Raw genomic sequence first — 13,693 nt, forward strand, 5'->3', positions numbered from 1 at the left:
CCGGACTCCCGCTGGGGGGCGCCGCTGAGCACCGCGCTCCGCTTAGGGTTTGGGAGACCCAACCCAGCACCGCCCGGCAGGGCTGGGGGGCTCGGGTCGGCTAGGATCAGACCCCCGAAAGCTGGGGAGCGGGACTCCCGCACTCCAAGACCTTCCTCTCAAGCTCCCTGGCCCGCTCCGCAGGTCCGGTGCCCTCCACCCCAACCTGCTGGTGCAGCGCTGCACCGCCGTTCCCGCTCTGTCCTTGGAGGGTGTGGAAGGGTGGGTTTGGGGCCGGGGGCGGGTCTGGGGGCGGACCCGGAGGCGGGGCTGTCTCTGCGGCAGGGCCCAGTTCGGCTCCCCCGGTCTCTCTCTGTCTCTCCTCCTCCCTCCTCCTGCTCCGGGCGGAGCCCGGCATGGGGGGGCCGGCGCCCGGCAGGCCAGGTACGGTGATGTAGAAACTGGGGACGCTTCCTGCGGGGAGGTGGTGATGGGGGCACTAGGGGCAGGGAGGATTGGCGGGGCGAGAGGCGGAGACACCCAGGGTAGCAGGACAAGGGGAAGAGGAGGGGGTGCCCCGGGAACCTGGGGCCCTTGGATGGAAAAGGGGAGAGGGGGGGGGGATGAAGCAGGCCAGGTTTGGAATAAACTGGGGAAGGAGGAGGACGCCTGTGAGGAGGGGCTCCAGGGAGGAGACGGGAGGCTGAAGGCGAAAGGGAGAGAGTCTGTTTGGGGGAAGGGACGCAGAAGCGCAGGTATGGAGGCCGCAGCCCAGAAGGTTGCTATGGGGCCAGGCTGGAGACCCCCGCCCTCGCCAGGGTGGGATTCAGGGGCGGGACTACTAGGGGGAAGTCGGGGGTTCTCCCAAATCGTGGAGCGGAAAGAAGGTAGATTTGATTTGGGCCATCAGCGAGAGGAGGGAGGCAGAAACCATTGCTGAGGGACCAGAGAGCTGGAATAGAGGTGGACAGAGGTCCAGGCCCAGGATTGGAAAATCGGACTCCAGGGAGTGAAGGTAGATGGATGGATGGGATTTTAGTTACCCAACTCATTATCACCATCCTTCCTTCAGCATCCCCACCCTGACCTGATGATCCCCCAGTAAGCCTCAGGGCCCAAGAGAGGGTAGCAAGCCTAACTGCCCCCCCCCCCACCTTCCCTAGCTGGGTGCAATGTACGCAAGTAGGCCCTGAGCACAACTCCCTGTCTGTAGGTGTGGCCAGTTCCATAGCAGATTTGTGTGCTAGAAGGTCTTGTGTGTATCGGTGGGTGTGTCGGTGGGTGTTTATGTCTGTGTGTTTGCTGTTCCTGGGTTTGTGTTTACCTATGCCCCTCTACGTCTGCCCCTGTTTGTAGATAGATCTGTGGCGGCGGGGTGGTGTGCCTAAATGTGCTGTGTGCTTACAGAGTAGCTGTATATTCGTGAGGTCTGTCTGTCTCTGGTGGTTCAGGATGTGTTTACCCAGGATGGGGATCTGTGTCAACCTGATCTCTCCTGAGTGGCTCCAGACACCTTTGTCAGGGTGTGGGACTCTGTGCACACACACACACACACACACACACTTCTATGTCTGTCTGTCTGGTAGGGGTCCCGTAGACTACTGGATGGATATTCTCTGCCTGTGTTTTCCTCTTCTGAACACCCAAATCATGTCTCTGCTCCCTTTTCCTCTCTCCCCAAACCCTTTTCTCCTTCTCACCCATTCCCCACATCAAGTGGATCCGGGACCCAGGGAGGGCCGCCCCCCGGGCCTGGTGGCGTTAAGCAGGGCCCCTCAGCCCCCACCTCCCGCCTCACGACATGAACCTTCTCTACCGAAAAACCAAGCTGGAGTGGAGACAGCAGAAAGAAGAAGAAGCCAAAAGGAGGTAAGGCTGGAGCCCTCGGCGGTCCGTCCCACGGCCTGTTGCACGGTCCGGTCCCCCCACTCCATCCCCTCCCCTCCCCTCCTTCTCCCCTTTGGCTCAGCCACAGCCCCTCCTGGGGGCCATCAACCTTGTCACCAGTGAGAGTTCTCCCCCACCTCCATTGATTTTCTACTTAGCACAGAATGGCTGCAAGTGCTTATGCTTGATCTCAGCCTTGTTCCCGGCTCCCTGAGAGAGGGGTATGGCCAGGGGCATGCCTTCCAGCTTTGGAGAACCCCATTGGCTTTTCCCTCTGCCTACAGGGGCCCCAAGTCACTCCTCCTCAATCCTCTTGTCTGTTGTTTTGAGACTAGCTGCTGGCTTTCCTCTGTCACCTGACCTTGGAAAGGGCAGGCCCCACCATCCTCACAGGGTCTGTGGCGAGGGCCATTTTAGGGACATCAAGAGCATTCATGCCTGTCCCACCCAGTCCCCTCTTTTGGGGGAAGTGAGTAACTAAAGAGGTGAGCGCGTGCGTGCACGCGTGTGTGTGTGTGTGTGTGTGTGTGTGTGTGTGTGTGTGTGTCTCGTTAGGGGATCTATAGGCTAGGTCCTACAGAAGAACCAGGTGGAGACCCCCATGCCCCTCACTCTTACATCCCTACCAATCTTTCTCCTTGCCCTCCCAGGAACCCAGGCCTAATCCCTCAGCTTCTTCCTCCTCCTCCTCCTCCTCCTCCTCCTCCTCCTCCTCTTCCTCCTCTTCTCTCTTTGACTACACAGCCTCTTGGAGCCTGAGTCAGAACCACCTCCCAGCTCCCTTCTCCCTCCTCGCCACTGTGGAGTCTCATTCTTGTAGTTAATTAGATTAATCAGAGAGATCACTACAGCGATCTCCCCCTAATGAAGGGTTAGTAGACGGGGCCTTAATGAGAGCCCACCCCACAGCGGCTGTCCCTTCTTCTCTGCCAGCCACCCGCCTTCACTCACCCGGGACAGAGAAGGGACGGGAGTGAGCTGGGGAGGCTGACAGAGAGAAGGCAGCAGGGAGGGAGGGAGAGGCCCGGGGAGGCTGCTCGCTCCCTGTGATTCAGGCATTACACCCTGCCTCTGGAAGAGGTGGCCTGTGATGTGACTGAGGCCACAGGAGCTGGGCATCATCAAGGGAGACCAGAAGCCAGGTGTGAGAGGAGCACTGGGTCTGCTTGTCTGTCTGTCAGGTGGTTGTTGCCTGGACTGTGTCTTTCTCCACACAACAGGCTGTGTACTAGTTAGGTGGTCAGTCAGCACGAGGGACACTGTCTTATACAAATACCATTTCTTCCATTTCTCATGCCACGTGCCGTTCCCCACCCTACACACTCCCCCACCTCCACCCAGTGGCTTTTCTTAAATCCAAATAATCTGCCTGAAAGCGTTCCTACCTTCAGATGTCCCTACCCCAGGCTCCTGTCCTCCTCACTGGAGAAACATTTGCTCTACCCTTGAAAAGGCCATCTCCTCCTGAGATGGAGGCAGGCAAGTTGGAGGCCTGATGTCTAACCTCTGTTCTATCCTGTCTTCTCTCCTTAGCTCCAGTAAGGAAACAGCCCCCACAGTCCCAGTGGGGCCTGGGGCTGTCCCAGGACCTGGGGTCCGAGTGCGGGACATTGCCTCGCTTCGCAGGTCCCTCAGGATGGGCTTCATGACAATGCCCGCGTCCCAGGAACACACCCCTCACCCCTGCCGCAGCGCCATGGCCCCACGCTCTCTCTCCTGCCATTCAGTGGGCAGCATGGACAGTGTAGGGGGTGGGCCTGCAGGAGGCGGGGGAGGGCTCACAGAGGACAGTAGCACCCGAAGACCCCCGGCTAAGCCCCGGAGACACCCCAGTACCAAGCTCAGCATGGCAGGATCAGGGGCAGAGACACCGCCAAGTAAGAAAGCAGGTGAGAGAACCACCCTGTTCCCCCATCCCTTCTCAGAGGAAGCTAGCAGTCGGCAGGATCCATTCCAGACGGGGGTGGGGGGGTGCCGCCGGGAGGGTTCATTCAGCCAAGAGCCAAGGAAGTGGAATGTTCCATTCGCAAGGAATAGGGGGTTTCTTTTAGCTGGACCTCAGATGAACCATTCAAGGGCAGGAGACACTCCCTAAAAAATAGTTCTTAGGAAAGGACACAAAGGTGGGTAGGAATTGCAGATCCTGGGATTGGGTGGGGAGGCGGCAGCTGAGGTAGGATGCTTGAGGCTAGCCTAGGGTACATGATGAGACCCAGTCTCAAAAGGGGAAAAAAAAACCCAAACAACAAACAAAAAAACCTAAAGAAAAACAAAAGCAAACCAACAAAGCCCTAGACATGGAGGCACCAGCCTTTAATTCCAGCACTCAGGAAGCAGAGGTGAGAGGGTCTGTGAGTTCAGGGCCAGCCTGAACTACATATCCAGGCTAGCCAAGGCTACATAGTGAGACCCTGTCTCACACACACACACAAAAGAAGAGAGAGAAAGAGAAAGACGTGACTGCCTTGTAGAAAAGGAACTTAGCGGGGGTCTGGGTGGAAGGCTACGGGAAAGGTGACTAGACAGACATGTCCTTGAAGGTGGGTCAAGAGGTCAGGAATTTACCTGCTTTACTATAGAGTGAGTTCAAGGCCAGACTGGGCAACTTAGAGGCCCTATCTTAAAAGATAAAAAAAAATTATTAAAAAAAAAAAAACTGGGGATATACTTTAATGGTAGAGCACCTGCCTGGAATCCCCCAGTGAGGGGCTGGTGTGTGGCTCAGTGGTAGAGCACCTGCCTAGAATCCCCCAGTGAGGGGCTGGGGTGTGGCTCAGTGGTAGAGCCCCTGCCTAGAATCCCCCAGTGAGGGGCTGGGGTGTGGCTCAGTGGTAGAGCCCCTGCCTAGAATCCCCCAGTGAGGGGCTGGGGTGTGGCTCAGTGGTAGAATACCTGCCTAGAATCCCCCAGTGAGGGGCTGGGGTGTGGCTCAGTGGTAGAGCCCCTGCCTAGAATCCCCCAGTGAGGGGCTGGTGTGTGGCTCAGTGGTAGAGCACCTGCCTAGAATCCCCCAGTGAGGGGCTGGGGCGTGGCTCAGCGGTACAGTGCTCACCTGGCATGTTAGATGCTCTGTATTCAGTAAGTTCCTTTTCTTTTTCTCCTTCTCCACCCTGCTTAGGCTCTCAGAAGCCAACCCCTGAGTGCCGAGAATCTAGCCGGAAGGTCCCACCACAAAAACCCAGGCGAAGCCCTAACACCCAGCTGTCTGTGTCCTTCGATGAGCCTTGCGCCCCAGCCCCATGTCCTCGAGGGGGGAACCTGCCCCTGCAACGCCTCAGCAGGGCTTCTCGAATAGCCGGAGACCTGGATGCAGGTGCCCAAGAAGAAGAGCCCGTTTACATTGAGATGGTGGGGGATGTCTTTCGTGGAGGAGGAGGAGGAGGAGGAGGAGGAAGAAGCGGAGGAGGCCTGACCGGGGCGCCTCCTCTTGGAAGTGGAGGCCCGACCCCTCCAGCTGGTGCCGATTCAGACTCTGAAGACAGCGAGGCAATATATGAAGAGATGAAGTACCCCTTGCCGGAAGAGACAGGAGATGGCAGAGCCAACGGGCCTCCTCCGTTGATGGCACCCTCCCCGCCACAACAGCCTCACCCCCACCGCCGTCCAGCTTCCGCCCTCCCGAGCCGGAGGGATGGGACACCCACCAAGACCACTCCTTGTGAAATCCCCCCACCTTTTCCCAACCTCCTTCAGCACCGGCCTCCATTGCTGGCCTTCCCCCAAGCCAAGTCTGCTTCACGCGCCCCTGGCGATGGGGTCTCAAGGCTACCGGTCCTCTGCCACTCCAAGGAGCCAGCTGGTTCCACCCCAGCTCCCCAAGTGCCTGCACGAGAGCGGGAGACGCCTCCCCTGCCGCCTCCGCCTCCTGCTGCCAACCTGCTATTGCTGGGACCATCAGGCCGAGCCCGGAGCCACTCCACACCATTGCCACCCCAGGGCTCTGGCCAGACCCGAGGGGAGCGGGAGCTCCCCAACTCTCACAGCATGATCTGCCCCAAAGCGGCAGGGGTATCGGCAGCCCACCCTGCCCCGGCTGCCTTGCTCCCCGGCCCCCCCAAGGACAAGGCCGTGTCCTACACTATGGTGTATTCTGCGGTGAAAGTGACCACACACTCGGTCCTGCCAGCTGGTCCGCCCCTGGGTGTTGGGGAGCCAAAGACGGAGGAGATCTCAGTTCTCCATGGAATGCTGTGTGCCAGTTCGAGGCCCCCTGTACCGGGGAAATCCAGCCCCCATAGTGGGGCTATGGGTTCAGCAGCTGGGGTCCTTCACCACCGTAGCTGCCTGGCCTCCCCCCACAGCCTGCCGGATCCAACTGCAGGTCCCCTGACCCCTCTCTGGACCTACCCAGCCACAGCAGCTGGGCTCAAGAGACCCCCTGCCTATGACAGTCTCAAGGCTGGGGGGGTGCTGAATAAGGGCTGTGGAATGGGAGCGCCGTCCCCCATGGTCAAGATCCAGCTGCAAGAGCAAGGGTCTGATGGAGACGCCTTTGCCAGCATCTCCTGTGCCCACGTTATCGCCAGTGCAGGGACACCAGAAGAAGAAGAGATGGGCGCCGCATTTGGGGCAGGCTGGGCTCTACAGAGGAAGGTCCTGTATGGAGGGAGGAAAGCGAAGGGACCGGACAGTGAGTGAGGAGTGGGCACTGGGTGTGGGGGTGTCCTTGGTGGTGTGGGTTTGGGGGTAAATACTGAAGGGAAGTATTTAGAAACCACAGGTCCATTGTCCTGACCTGGGAAGTTTTGTGGGAGACCAGATAGATGGGGATGGGGAGCGGAATGAATGGATGGAGGAGGGGAGATGTCTCTGGATGTGTTCAGGAAAAGGTAGGAAGGTCAGGGATAGGGGCTGGGGTAGAATCCAGCCTCATCCCGCTCCACCCTCTGCCCCTCCCTTCCTTGGGCTGCAAGGGTGTGTGTTTGTGAGTGTGTGCACACTAGGAGCTAAACACAGCTGCCTCCCAGCTATTACCATGGCAACCCATCCAGACAGGAGTGAGAGGAGAGGGAGGCCCCTACCGTTGCCAGGCAACGCAATGCTCTGCCAGGCCTGCTCTCTGAGATGGGCTTAGTTCACATACAGCCCTTCCCCCCACTCTATACACTCAGCATAACCCTCCCACCCCCTTTCTGAGATCAGGATTTGGGATTCTCCCCACTGACAGACAGCACCCCTGTTTTCCAGGGTATTCATTCTAACCCTCTCTAGACCTGGAGAGGTTTAAAAGCCAAAGCTAGGGTAGAGAAAACCCCGCTGGCCAGAGGAAGGGCTTTCAGAACAGAGCACATATATATGATTCTGAGCCCCAGTGATGGTGACAATGGGTAGAAAGGGAGGTGACAAGGCTGGGTCTGGTGTGTGTGTGTTGGGGGAGTGAGAGGCAGAGCCTCTCCCACTCCTGTGGTGATTTGCAGAAGGGCCACCCATGCTGCATTGTATGCGCCTGGTGGGGAACAGAAAGGCCCCTCCCGCCTGCAGACACTGAGCTTTTTCTGTTATCCCAGCAGAAGTCGAGGACGGTGCCCGGGCCTGGACTGACAGTACAGAGGGTCCAGGCAAAGTAGAGCATGAGGACAGGGGCCCGGTGGCATCAGGGATTCCTGTGAGGAGCCAGGGGGCAGAGGGTCTGCTGGCCAGGATCCACCATGATCGCGGAGGGAGCCGCACAGCGCTGCCAGTCCCTTGCCAGACTTTCCCAGCCTGCCACCGGAATGGAGGTGACACCCTGCCCTCATACTCTGTACAGATATGGGGTGGGTCAGGAATCTGCCAGGGTCCACCTTGGACCACCCTGCCCGACTTCCTATCAACTCCGTATGGCCATTTCATCTCTATGGCCATTAACCTTTGAAAAATATTTCTTGTACTTTGAATGGAACCCAGGAATTCCCTCATGCAAGGCAGGTGCTCTACCACAGAATCACACCCCCAGCCTCTTACTGGGGGGTTCTAGGCAAGTGCTCTACCACTGAGCCACACCCCAGCCCCTCACTGGGGGATTCTAGGCAGGTGCTCTACCACTGAGCCACACCCCACCCCCTCACTGGGAGATTCTAGGCAGGTGCTCTACCACTGAGCCACACCCCACCCCCTCACTGGGAGATTCTAGGCAGGGGCTCTACCACTGAGTCGCACACACCCCAGCCCCTCACTGGGGGATTCTAGGCAGGTGTTCTACCACTGAGCCACACCCCAGCCCCTCACTGGGGGATTCTAGGCAGGGGCTCTACCACTGAGCCACACCCCAGCCCCTCACTGGGGGATTCTAGGCAGGGGCTCTACCACTGAGCCACACCCCAGCCCCTCACTGGGGGATTCTAGGCAGGGGCTCTACCACTGAACCACACCCCAGCCCCTCACTGGGGATTCTAGGCAGGTGCTCTACCACTGAGACACGCCCCCAGCCTAGAACCCCAAATCTCAACACTATCTCCATCTTCTTCCCATTGATGAGACAGGGGACAGTTTGGCCCACAACCTCCTCAGGGAGGTGAAGGACTAGGCATCTCTAGGTCTCTCTTCTCATCTCTGGTTTTTGGGCCTAGATTTCACAGGAGGGTACCGCCTGGGCCGCTCTGCCTCCACCTCTGGAGTCCGTCAGGCTGCACTCCATACCCCTCGGCCCTGCAGCCAGCCCAGGGTTGCCCTGAGCCAGGTGAGATCTGGTCTTTGTTTTATCTTTGAAGGAGCAGGTAGCAAAGAAGGCTTGTGTGTGGGAAGAAAAGATAGACCCACTCACTCATCCCTGTAGCCCAATGCTCTAGGGAAGCCAAGGGTGGGAGGGTGGGGGGAGAATTCATCAGGAGTTGGAGGCCAGCTTGGGCTACATTTTAAAAAATAAAATAAAAAAACTGTCTCAAAATAAATACCAAATTAAAAAATAATTTAATTAAAAAAAAAAATAGTAGAAAAGCCAGGCGGTGGTGGCACACGCCTGTAATCCCAGCACTTGGGAGGCAGAGGCAGGTGGATCTCTGTGAGTTTGAGACCAGCCTGGTCTACAGAGCTAGTCCAGGACAGGCTCCAAAGCTCCAGAGAAACCCTGTCTCGAACCCCCCCCCCAAAAAAAATTAATAAACAGGGTAAGAAAGGAGTCAGGACACTAAAGGGCACATACCTGTAATCTCAATTTGGGAGGTTGGAGCAGGAGGAAGGATTGGAAGTTCAAGGTCATTTTCCCTAAGTTCCAGGCAAGCCTGTCTCAAGAAAAAAAAAAGAGAGAAAAGAAAAAGGAGCTGGAGAGATAGCTGAACAGTTAAGAACATGTTCTTCCCCTGCAAAGGACCAGAGTTCAATTCCCAGCACCCACGCTGGGCAATTCACAGCTTCCTGTAACTCCAGCTCCAGGGGATCCCACGTCTTCCAGCCTCCAAACGTATAGCATGTACTCACTCAGGCACATACACAAATAAGTGAAAAACCTTTTTTTTTTTTTCATTTTTTCTTTATTAAAAATTTTTCTGCTCACTCCATATACTATCCACAGCACAGATCTCCCCTCTTCCCACCCCCCAGCCCCCTCTCCCAAGCCACCCCGCATCCCCACATCCCCCAAATCGAGGTCTCTCATGGGGAGTCAGCAGAGCCCGGCACACTGAGCCTAGGCAGGTCCAAGCCCCTCCCCGCTGCACCAAGGCTGCTCAAGGTGTCACACCACAGGCACCAGATTCCCAGAAGCCTGCCCATGCACCAGGGACAGATCCCGATCCCCCTGCCTGGGTGCCCCTCAAACAGAAAAAGAAAGTGGGCTGTGAAATGGCTCAGCGGGTAAAGGCACTTGCCACCAGACCTGACGACTGAATTTGATCCGCAGAAGCCACATGGTGGGAGGAGAGAGCTGGCACCCAAAAGCTGTCCTCTGACCTCCATGAGCTGCGGCACGGGCCGTCCTCCCAGACACAAAATAAATGAAAGGCTTTTTTAAATGTTTAGTAAATAAAACAGTCAGGCTGGAGACCAGCCAGTGTGGCCTGCACAGAGAAGAACAGGAACTAAAAACAAGATGGGTAATAGACAAGCTTCCAGGATGGGACTTCTTAACATGGTCACAAGTAGGGTCCTGGTTGGCGACAAGTCTGGGCAGTGAGTAGTCTTTGGGGTACCTTTAGCAATTTAGAAAAATAAGACCCCCTTCAAAGACAAATTTGAAAAATACACGTCTGGTCTGGAAAAACTAGTATTTTTGGTTGGTTGGTTTTGAGACTAGGAAGGATCTCATGGTCTTCTAGAACAAGATCTTCATTTGGAGTATGGGGGATTGTTTTGTTGGCTTTTTGAGACAGAGTCTCTGTGTATCCCTGGCTGTCCTGGATCTCACTCTGTAGACCAGGCTGGCCTCGAACTGAGAAATCGGCCTGCCTTTGCCTCCCAAGTGCTAGGATTACTGGCATGCTGGGAAAGGGTTTTTTGTTGTTGTTGTTTTTAAAGAGCTTCTTCCTTAGTGCCAGGCAGGCCTAATCTAACACCAGAGCATATCACTGCAAAGGGTGCCCAAGCTGTAGACCTGTGTCCCATCACACCGCCTGGGCGAGGGGACCAGATGCAGGGCGGCCTGGGGGAGGGTTTGTTTCTATGGAAGGTCTTTGGTTTGGGCACAAGGCCCTTAACACACCCTGTCCCACATATTTCTCTTTCTCTGGGGTTCCTGGCACAGACCCACCCTGTGCTGCCTCTGCCCCTGCCGCCCCAGCCTGCCCGGGAGCGCGATGGCAAACTCCTAGAGGTGATCGAGCGTAAACGCTGCGTGTGTAAGGAGATCAAGGCACGCCACCGTCCCGACCGGGGACTCTGCAAGCAAGAGAGCATGCCCATCCTCCCCAGCTGGCGGCGGGGCCCCGAACCCCGCAAGTCCGGCACCCCGCCCTGCCGCCGGCAACACACGGTCCTCTGGGACACTGCCATCTGAGGATGCAGGGGCGGCTTGGGACGCCTGGATTCGAAGGGGAGGGGCCTGCCCAGGTCTACTGGAGACTTGAGAGAAGGAGGAACCAGGAGAGAGGGTTCGTTCCTACTAGGCCCATCATGGCGACTTGAGGTGCTAGTGGCATCCCAAGTAATTTGGGGGAGGAGGAGGGTTTGCTTGTTGTTGGAGGGAGAGGTCTGAGCGTGTAGACCCCTCCTGTAGTGAAGGCCAAGGTGGAGATCACCACCGGGAAAGGCAGGGTTTGGTGGAAGGCGGGGGTGGGGCATATTGACTGGAGAGACAGGGAGACTAAGCTCTTTTATTGAGAGCCAGGGGGAGTGGGGAAGGGTATTTATTTTGTTATTTATTTTAGTCTGGAGGGCAATTCTGGGCCCTTCTGACCTACTCCTGAGCAGGAGGTGGAGAACCGAGGCTAAATTTGCACTCTCCCCAAGGCCAGTGCCTAAAGACCTCTGCCATCCTTGCCCAGCTCAAAGCGGGGAATGGGTCCTGCTGGGGGAGCAGTCAGAAGCTGGAGGCTCCGACAGTGGTAGTATTTATAGTTTTCCCAGAATTTGGTAGTGAGTGTGGTCTGCTGTAAAACAGGCATTTATTTAGTTCTGGGGTAAGGGTCTAGCCAGGGATGGGTGGGATGATAGGGAAGGAGGAAATGTAAGTGGGTGGAGGGGTGGGGTATTTATTTAAATTAAAAAAAAAAAAGCTGTCAGGAACTTTTTTTAATTCCTTTCTTTTCAGAATAATATATTAAAAGACTCATGATCCTAGAGCTGGCTTGTTATATTTCCCCTCCCCGTGTGCTCTGTCTTTTTCAAGGGCTCCTTTTCCCACAATGCCCTGGGTGGGTGGGAGTCCAAGGTGCCCCAGGGAGCTGCCATGATCAGTCACAAGGAAAAGCAGAGTTTCAGGTAAGTGGGAATTCCATCATGCTGTCCATCTTGTGTGTGTGTGTGTGTGTGTGTGTGTGTGTGTGTGTGTGTGTGTGTGTGTGTGTGTGTAGCTGGCCAAGACGCTCCAGGGGTCTGCTTGTTTCTACCTGGGATTGCAGATGTGGATGCCTGGTTTTCACCTGGGAGCTTGGGGTGCAAGGTCAACTCCTTGTGCTTGCTAGACAAGAACTCATCAGCTGAGCCGTCTCCCCAGATCTGGCCACTCCTGAGCATCTGCTGTGTTCCCGGCAGCACACCCAATGCAGAAGCAATGCTCAGACCCATGAGGCTTGCACTCTGCTGCTGACCTTGGGGTCTACTGTGGGAGCTGAAACTCCCAGGCTCTGATACACCCCACTGCAGGACTACCAGAAGAAAAGGGCTTTTGGTCATCTAAGGGCATTCACAGGACAGGTGAGGCGGCTGAGGATATTGAAGACCGCAAGAGAGCATTTGCTTAGAGTCTCTCAGGGAAGCAGGTGAAGCATGGGTCAGCAGTAGAGTTCTTGCCCAGAAGCTCCCAGTGAGGGACTAGGGATGTGATTTAGCACTTACTAACATCTGTTCTAAGCCTAAGGTTCAATCAATGGCCTGTTGGTGGTAGTGACTCAAAAAACCAAAAACAAACAAGAAAAAAAAAAAAAAAGAAAAGAAATTAAAGGGGGTAAAATACTGGGCAGTGAGGGTGTGGTCCTGTAATCCCAGCCTTTGGGAGGTGGAGTAACAGGGATTCCAAGTTCAAGGACTGCCTGAGCTATATCACAAGACCCTGTCTCACCTGGTGGTGGTGGGACACAAGCCTTTAGTCCCAGCACTCAGGAGGCAGAGGTAGGCCTGGTCTATAGAGCGAGATCTAGGACAAACACCAAAACTACACAGAGAAACCCTGTCTTGAAAAAAAAAAAAAAAAAAAAGCGGGGGGCTGGTAAGGTAGCTGAACAGGTAAAGATCTCTGCAGCTGAGCCTGGTGGCCTGACTTGGATCCCCAGGACTCCCATAATAGATGGAGAGAACCAACTCCCACAGGTTGTTATATGATCTCATGCACATTATGGTGTCCATACTCACACAGATATGAATAAGTGAAATAATAAAGCAAAGCCGGGCAGTGGTGGCGCACGCCTGTAAGCCCAGCACTTGGGAGGCAGAGGTAGGAGGATCTCTGTGAGTTTGAGGCCAGCCTGGTCTACATACAGAGCTAGTCCAGGACAGGCTCCGAAGCTACAGAGAAACCTTGTCTTGAGAAACCAAAAAAATAAAATAAAAATAAAGCAAAAGGAAACAAATCAAATGAAACAAAAAAGTATATTAACAACACCATCAAGAGCCATGATATGGGGTCAGGCATGGTGGCACCAACCTTTAATCTTAAGACACAGGAGGCAGGCAGACTTCTGTGAGTTTGAGGCCAGCCTGGTCTACATTGTGAGGTCCAGACCAGACAAGGCTCCAATAGTGGGATCCTGTCTCAAAAAATAAAAATCAAAAAATAATGTGGGCCGGGGATGTAGTTCAGATGGTAGAGTGCTTACATTCAGAGCCCTGAGTGAGCCCACTGTGAGTTTGAGACCTGTATATTAAAAAAAATTATTATACGACAGGCGGCAGTGGTGGTGGCACACGCCTTTAATCCCAGCACTTGGGAGGCAGAGCCAGGCGGATCTCTGTGACTTTGAAGCCAGCCTGGTCTACAGAGCAAGACCCAGGACAGGCACCAAAACTACACAGAGAAGCCCTGTCTTGAAAAACAAAACAAAAATGTTATACATCCGCTGGGTGGTGGTAGCACATGCCTGTAATCCCAGCACTTGGGAGGCAGAGGCAGGAGGATCTCTGTGAGTTCAAGGCCAGCCTGATCTACAGAGCTAGTCCAGGACAAGCTCCAAAGCTACAGAGAGAAACCCTGTCTCGAAAAACAAACAAACAAAAATGTTATACATCTTTATAATAACTATTATATTATTAATATTATATA

At 55.2% G+C, this 13,693-nt stretch overlaps 1 protein-coding gene across 5 annotated transcripts; it reads left to right on the top strand.

Moving 5' to 3' along the window:
• Window positions 1–11,556, top strand: Nyap1 (neuronal tyrosine phosphorylated phosphoinositide-3-kinase adaptor 1). Of its 5 annotated transcripts, none has more exons than XM_036172185.1 (7): window positions 1–183; window positions 1,697–1,848; window positions 3,400–3,755; window positions 4,985–6,496; window positions 7,374–7,586; window positions 8,415–8,524; window positions 10,523–11,556. In XM_036172185.1, exons 2-7 carry the CDS (start codon window positions 1,781–1,783, stop codon window positions 10,772–10,774), a joined length of 2,511 nt encoding a protein of 836 aa, XP_036028078.1. In that variant the 5' UTR covers window positions 1–183; window positions 1,697–1,780; the 3' UTR covers window positions 10,775–11,556. The 5 variants fall into 5 exon arrangements, with proteins under 5 accessions (XP_036028078.1, XP_036028074.1, XP_036028079.1 ...); XM_036172181.1 differs by lacking the exon at window positions 1–183 and adding an exon at window positions 297–423; XM_036172186.1 differs by lacking the exon at window positions 1–183 and adding an exon at window positions 297–423 and having other exon boundaries at window positions 7,377–7,586.
• Window positions 11,557–13,693: the final 2,137 nt, after the last annotated feature.

Source organism: Onychomys torridus, chromosome 22 (genome assembly GCF_903995425.1).
Source record: "Onychomys torridus chromosome 22, mOncTor1.1, whole genome shotgun sequence".
NCBI lineage: Eukaryota > Metazoa > Chordata > Mammalia > Rodentia > Cricetidae > Onychomys > Onychomys torridus.

Bases quoted from the DNA above. Each gene is read 5' to 3' on its own strand.
- Nyap1 (XM_036172185.1), top strand. From the start codon at position 1,781: ATGAACCTTCTCTACCGAAAAACCAAGCTGGAGTGGAGACAGCAGAAA. The intron at 6,497-7,373 runs GTGAGTGAGGAG...CTGTTATCCCAG, and splicing joins GAAAGCGAAGGGACCGGACA to CAGAAGTCGAGGACGGTGCC. The intron at 8,525-10,522 runs GTGAGATCTGGT...TTCCTGGCACAG, and splicing joins CCAGGGTTGCCCTGAGCCAG to ACCCACCCTGTGCTGCCTCT.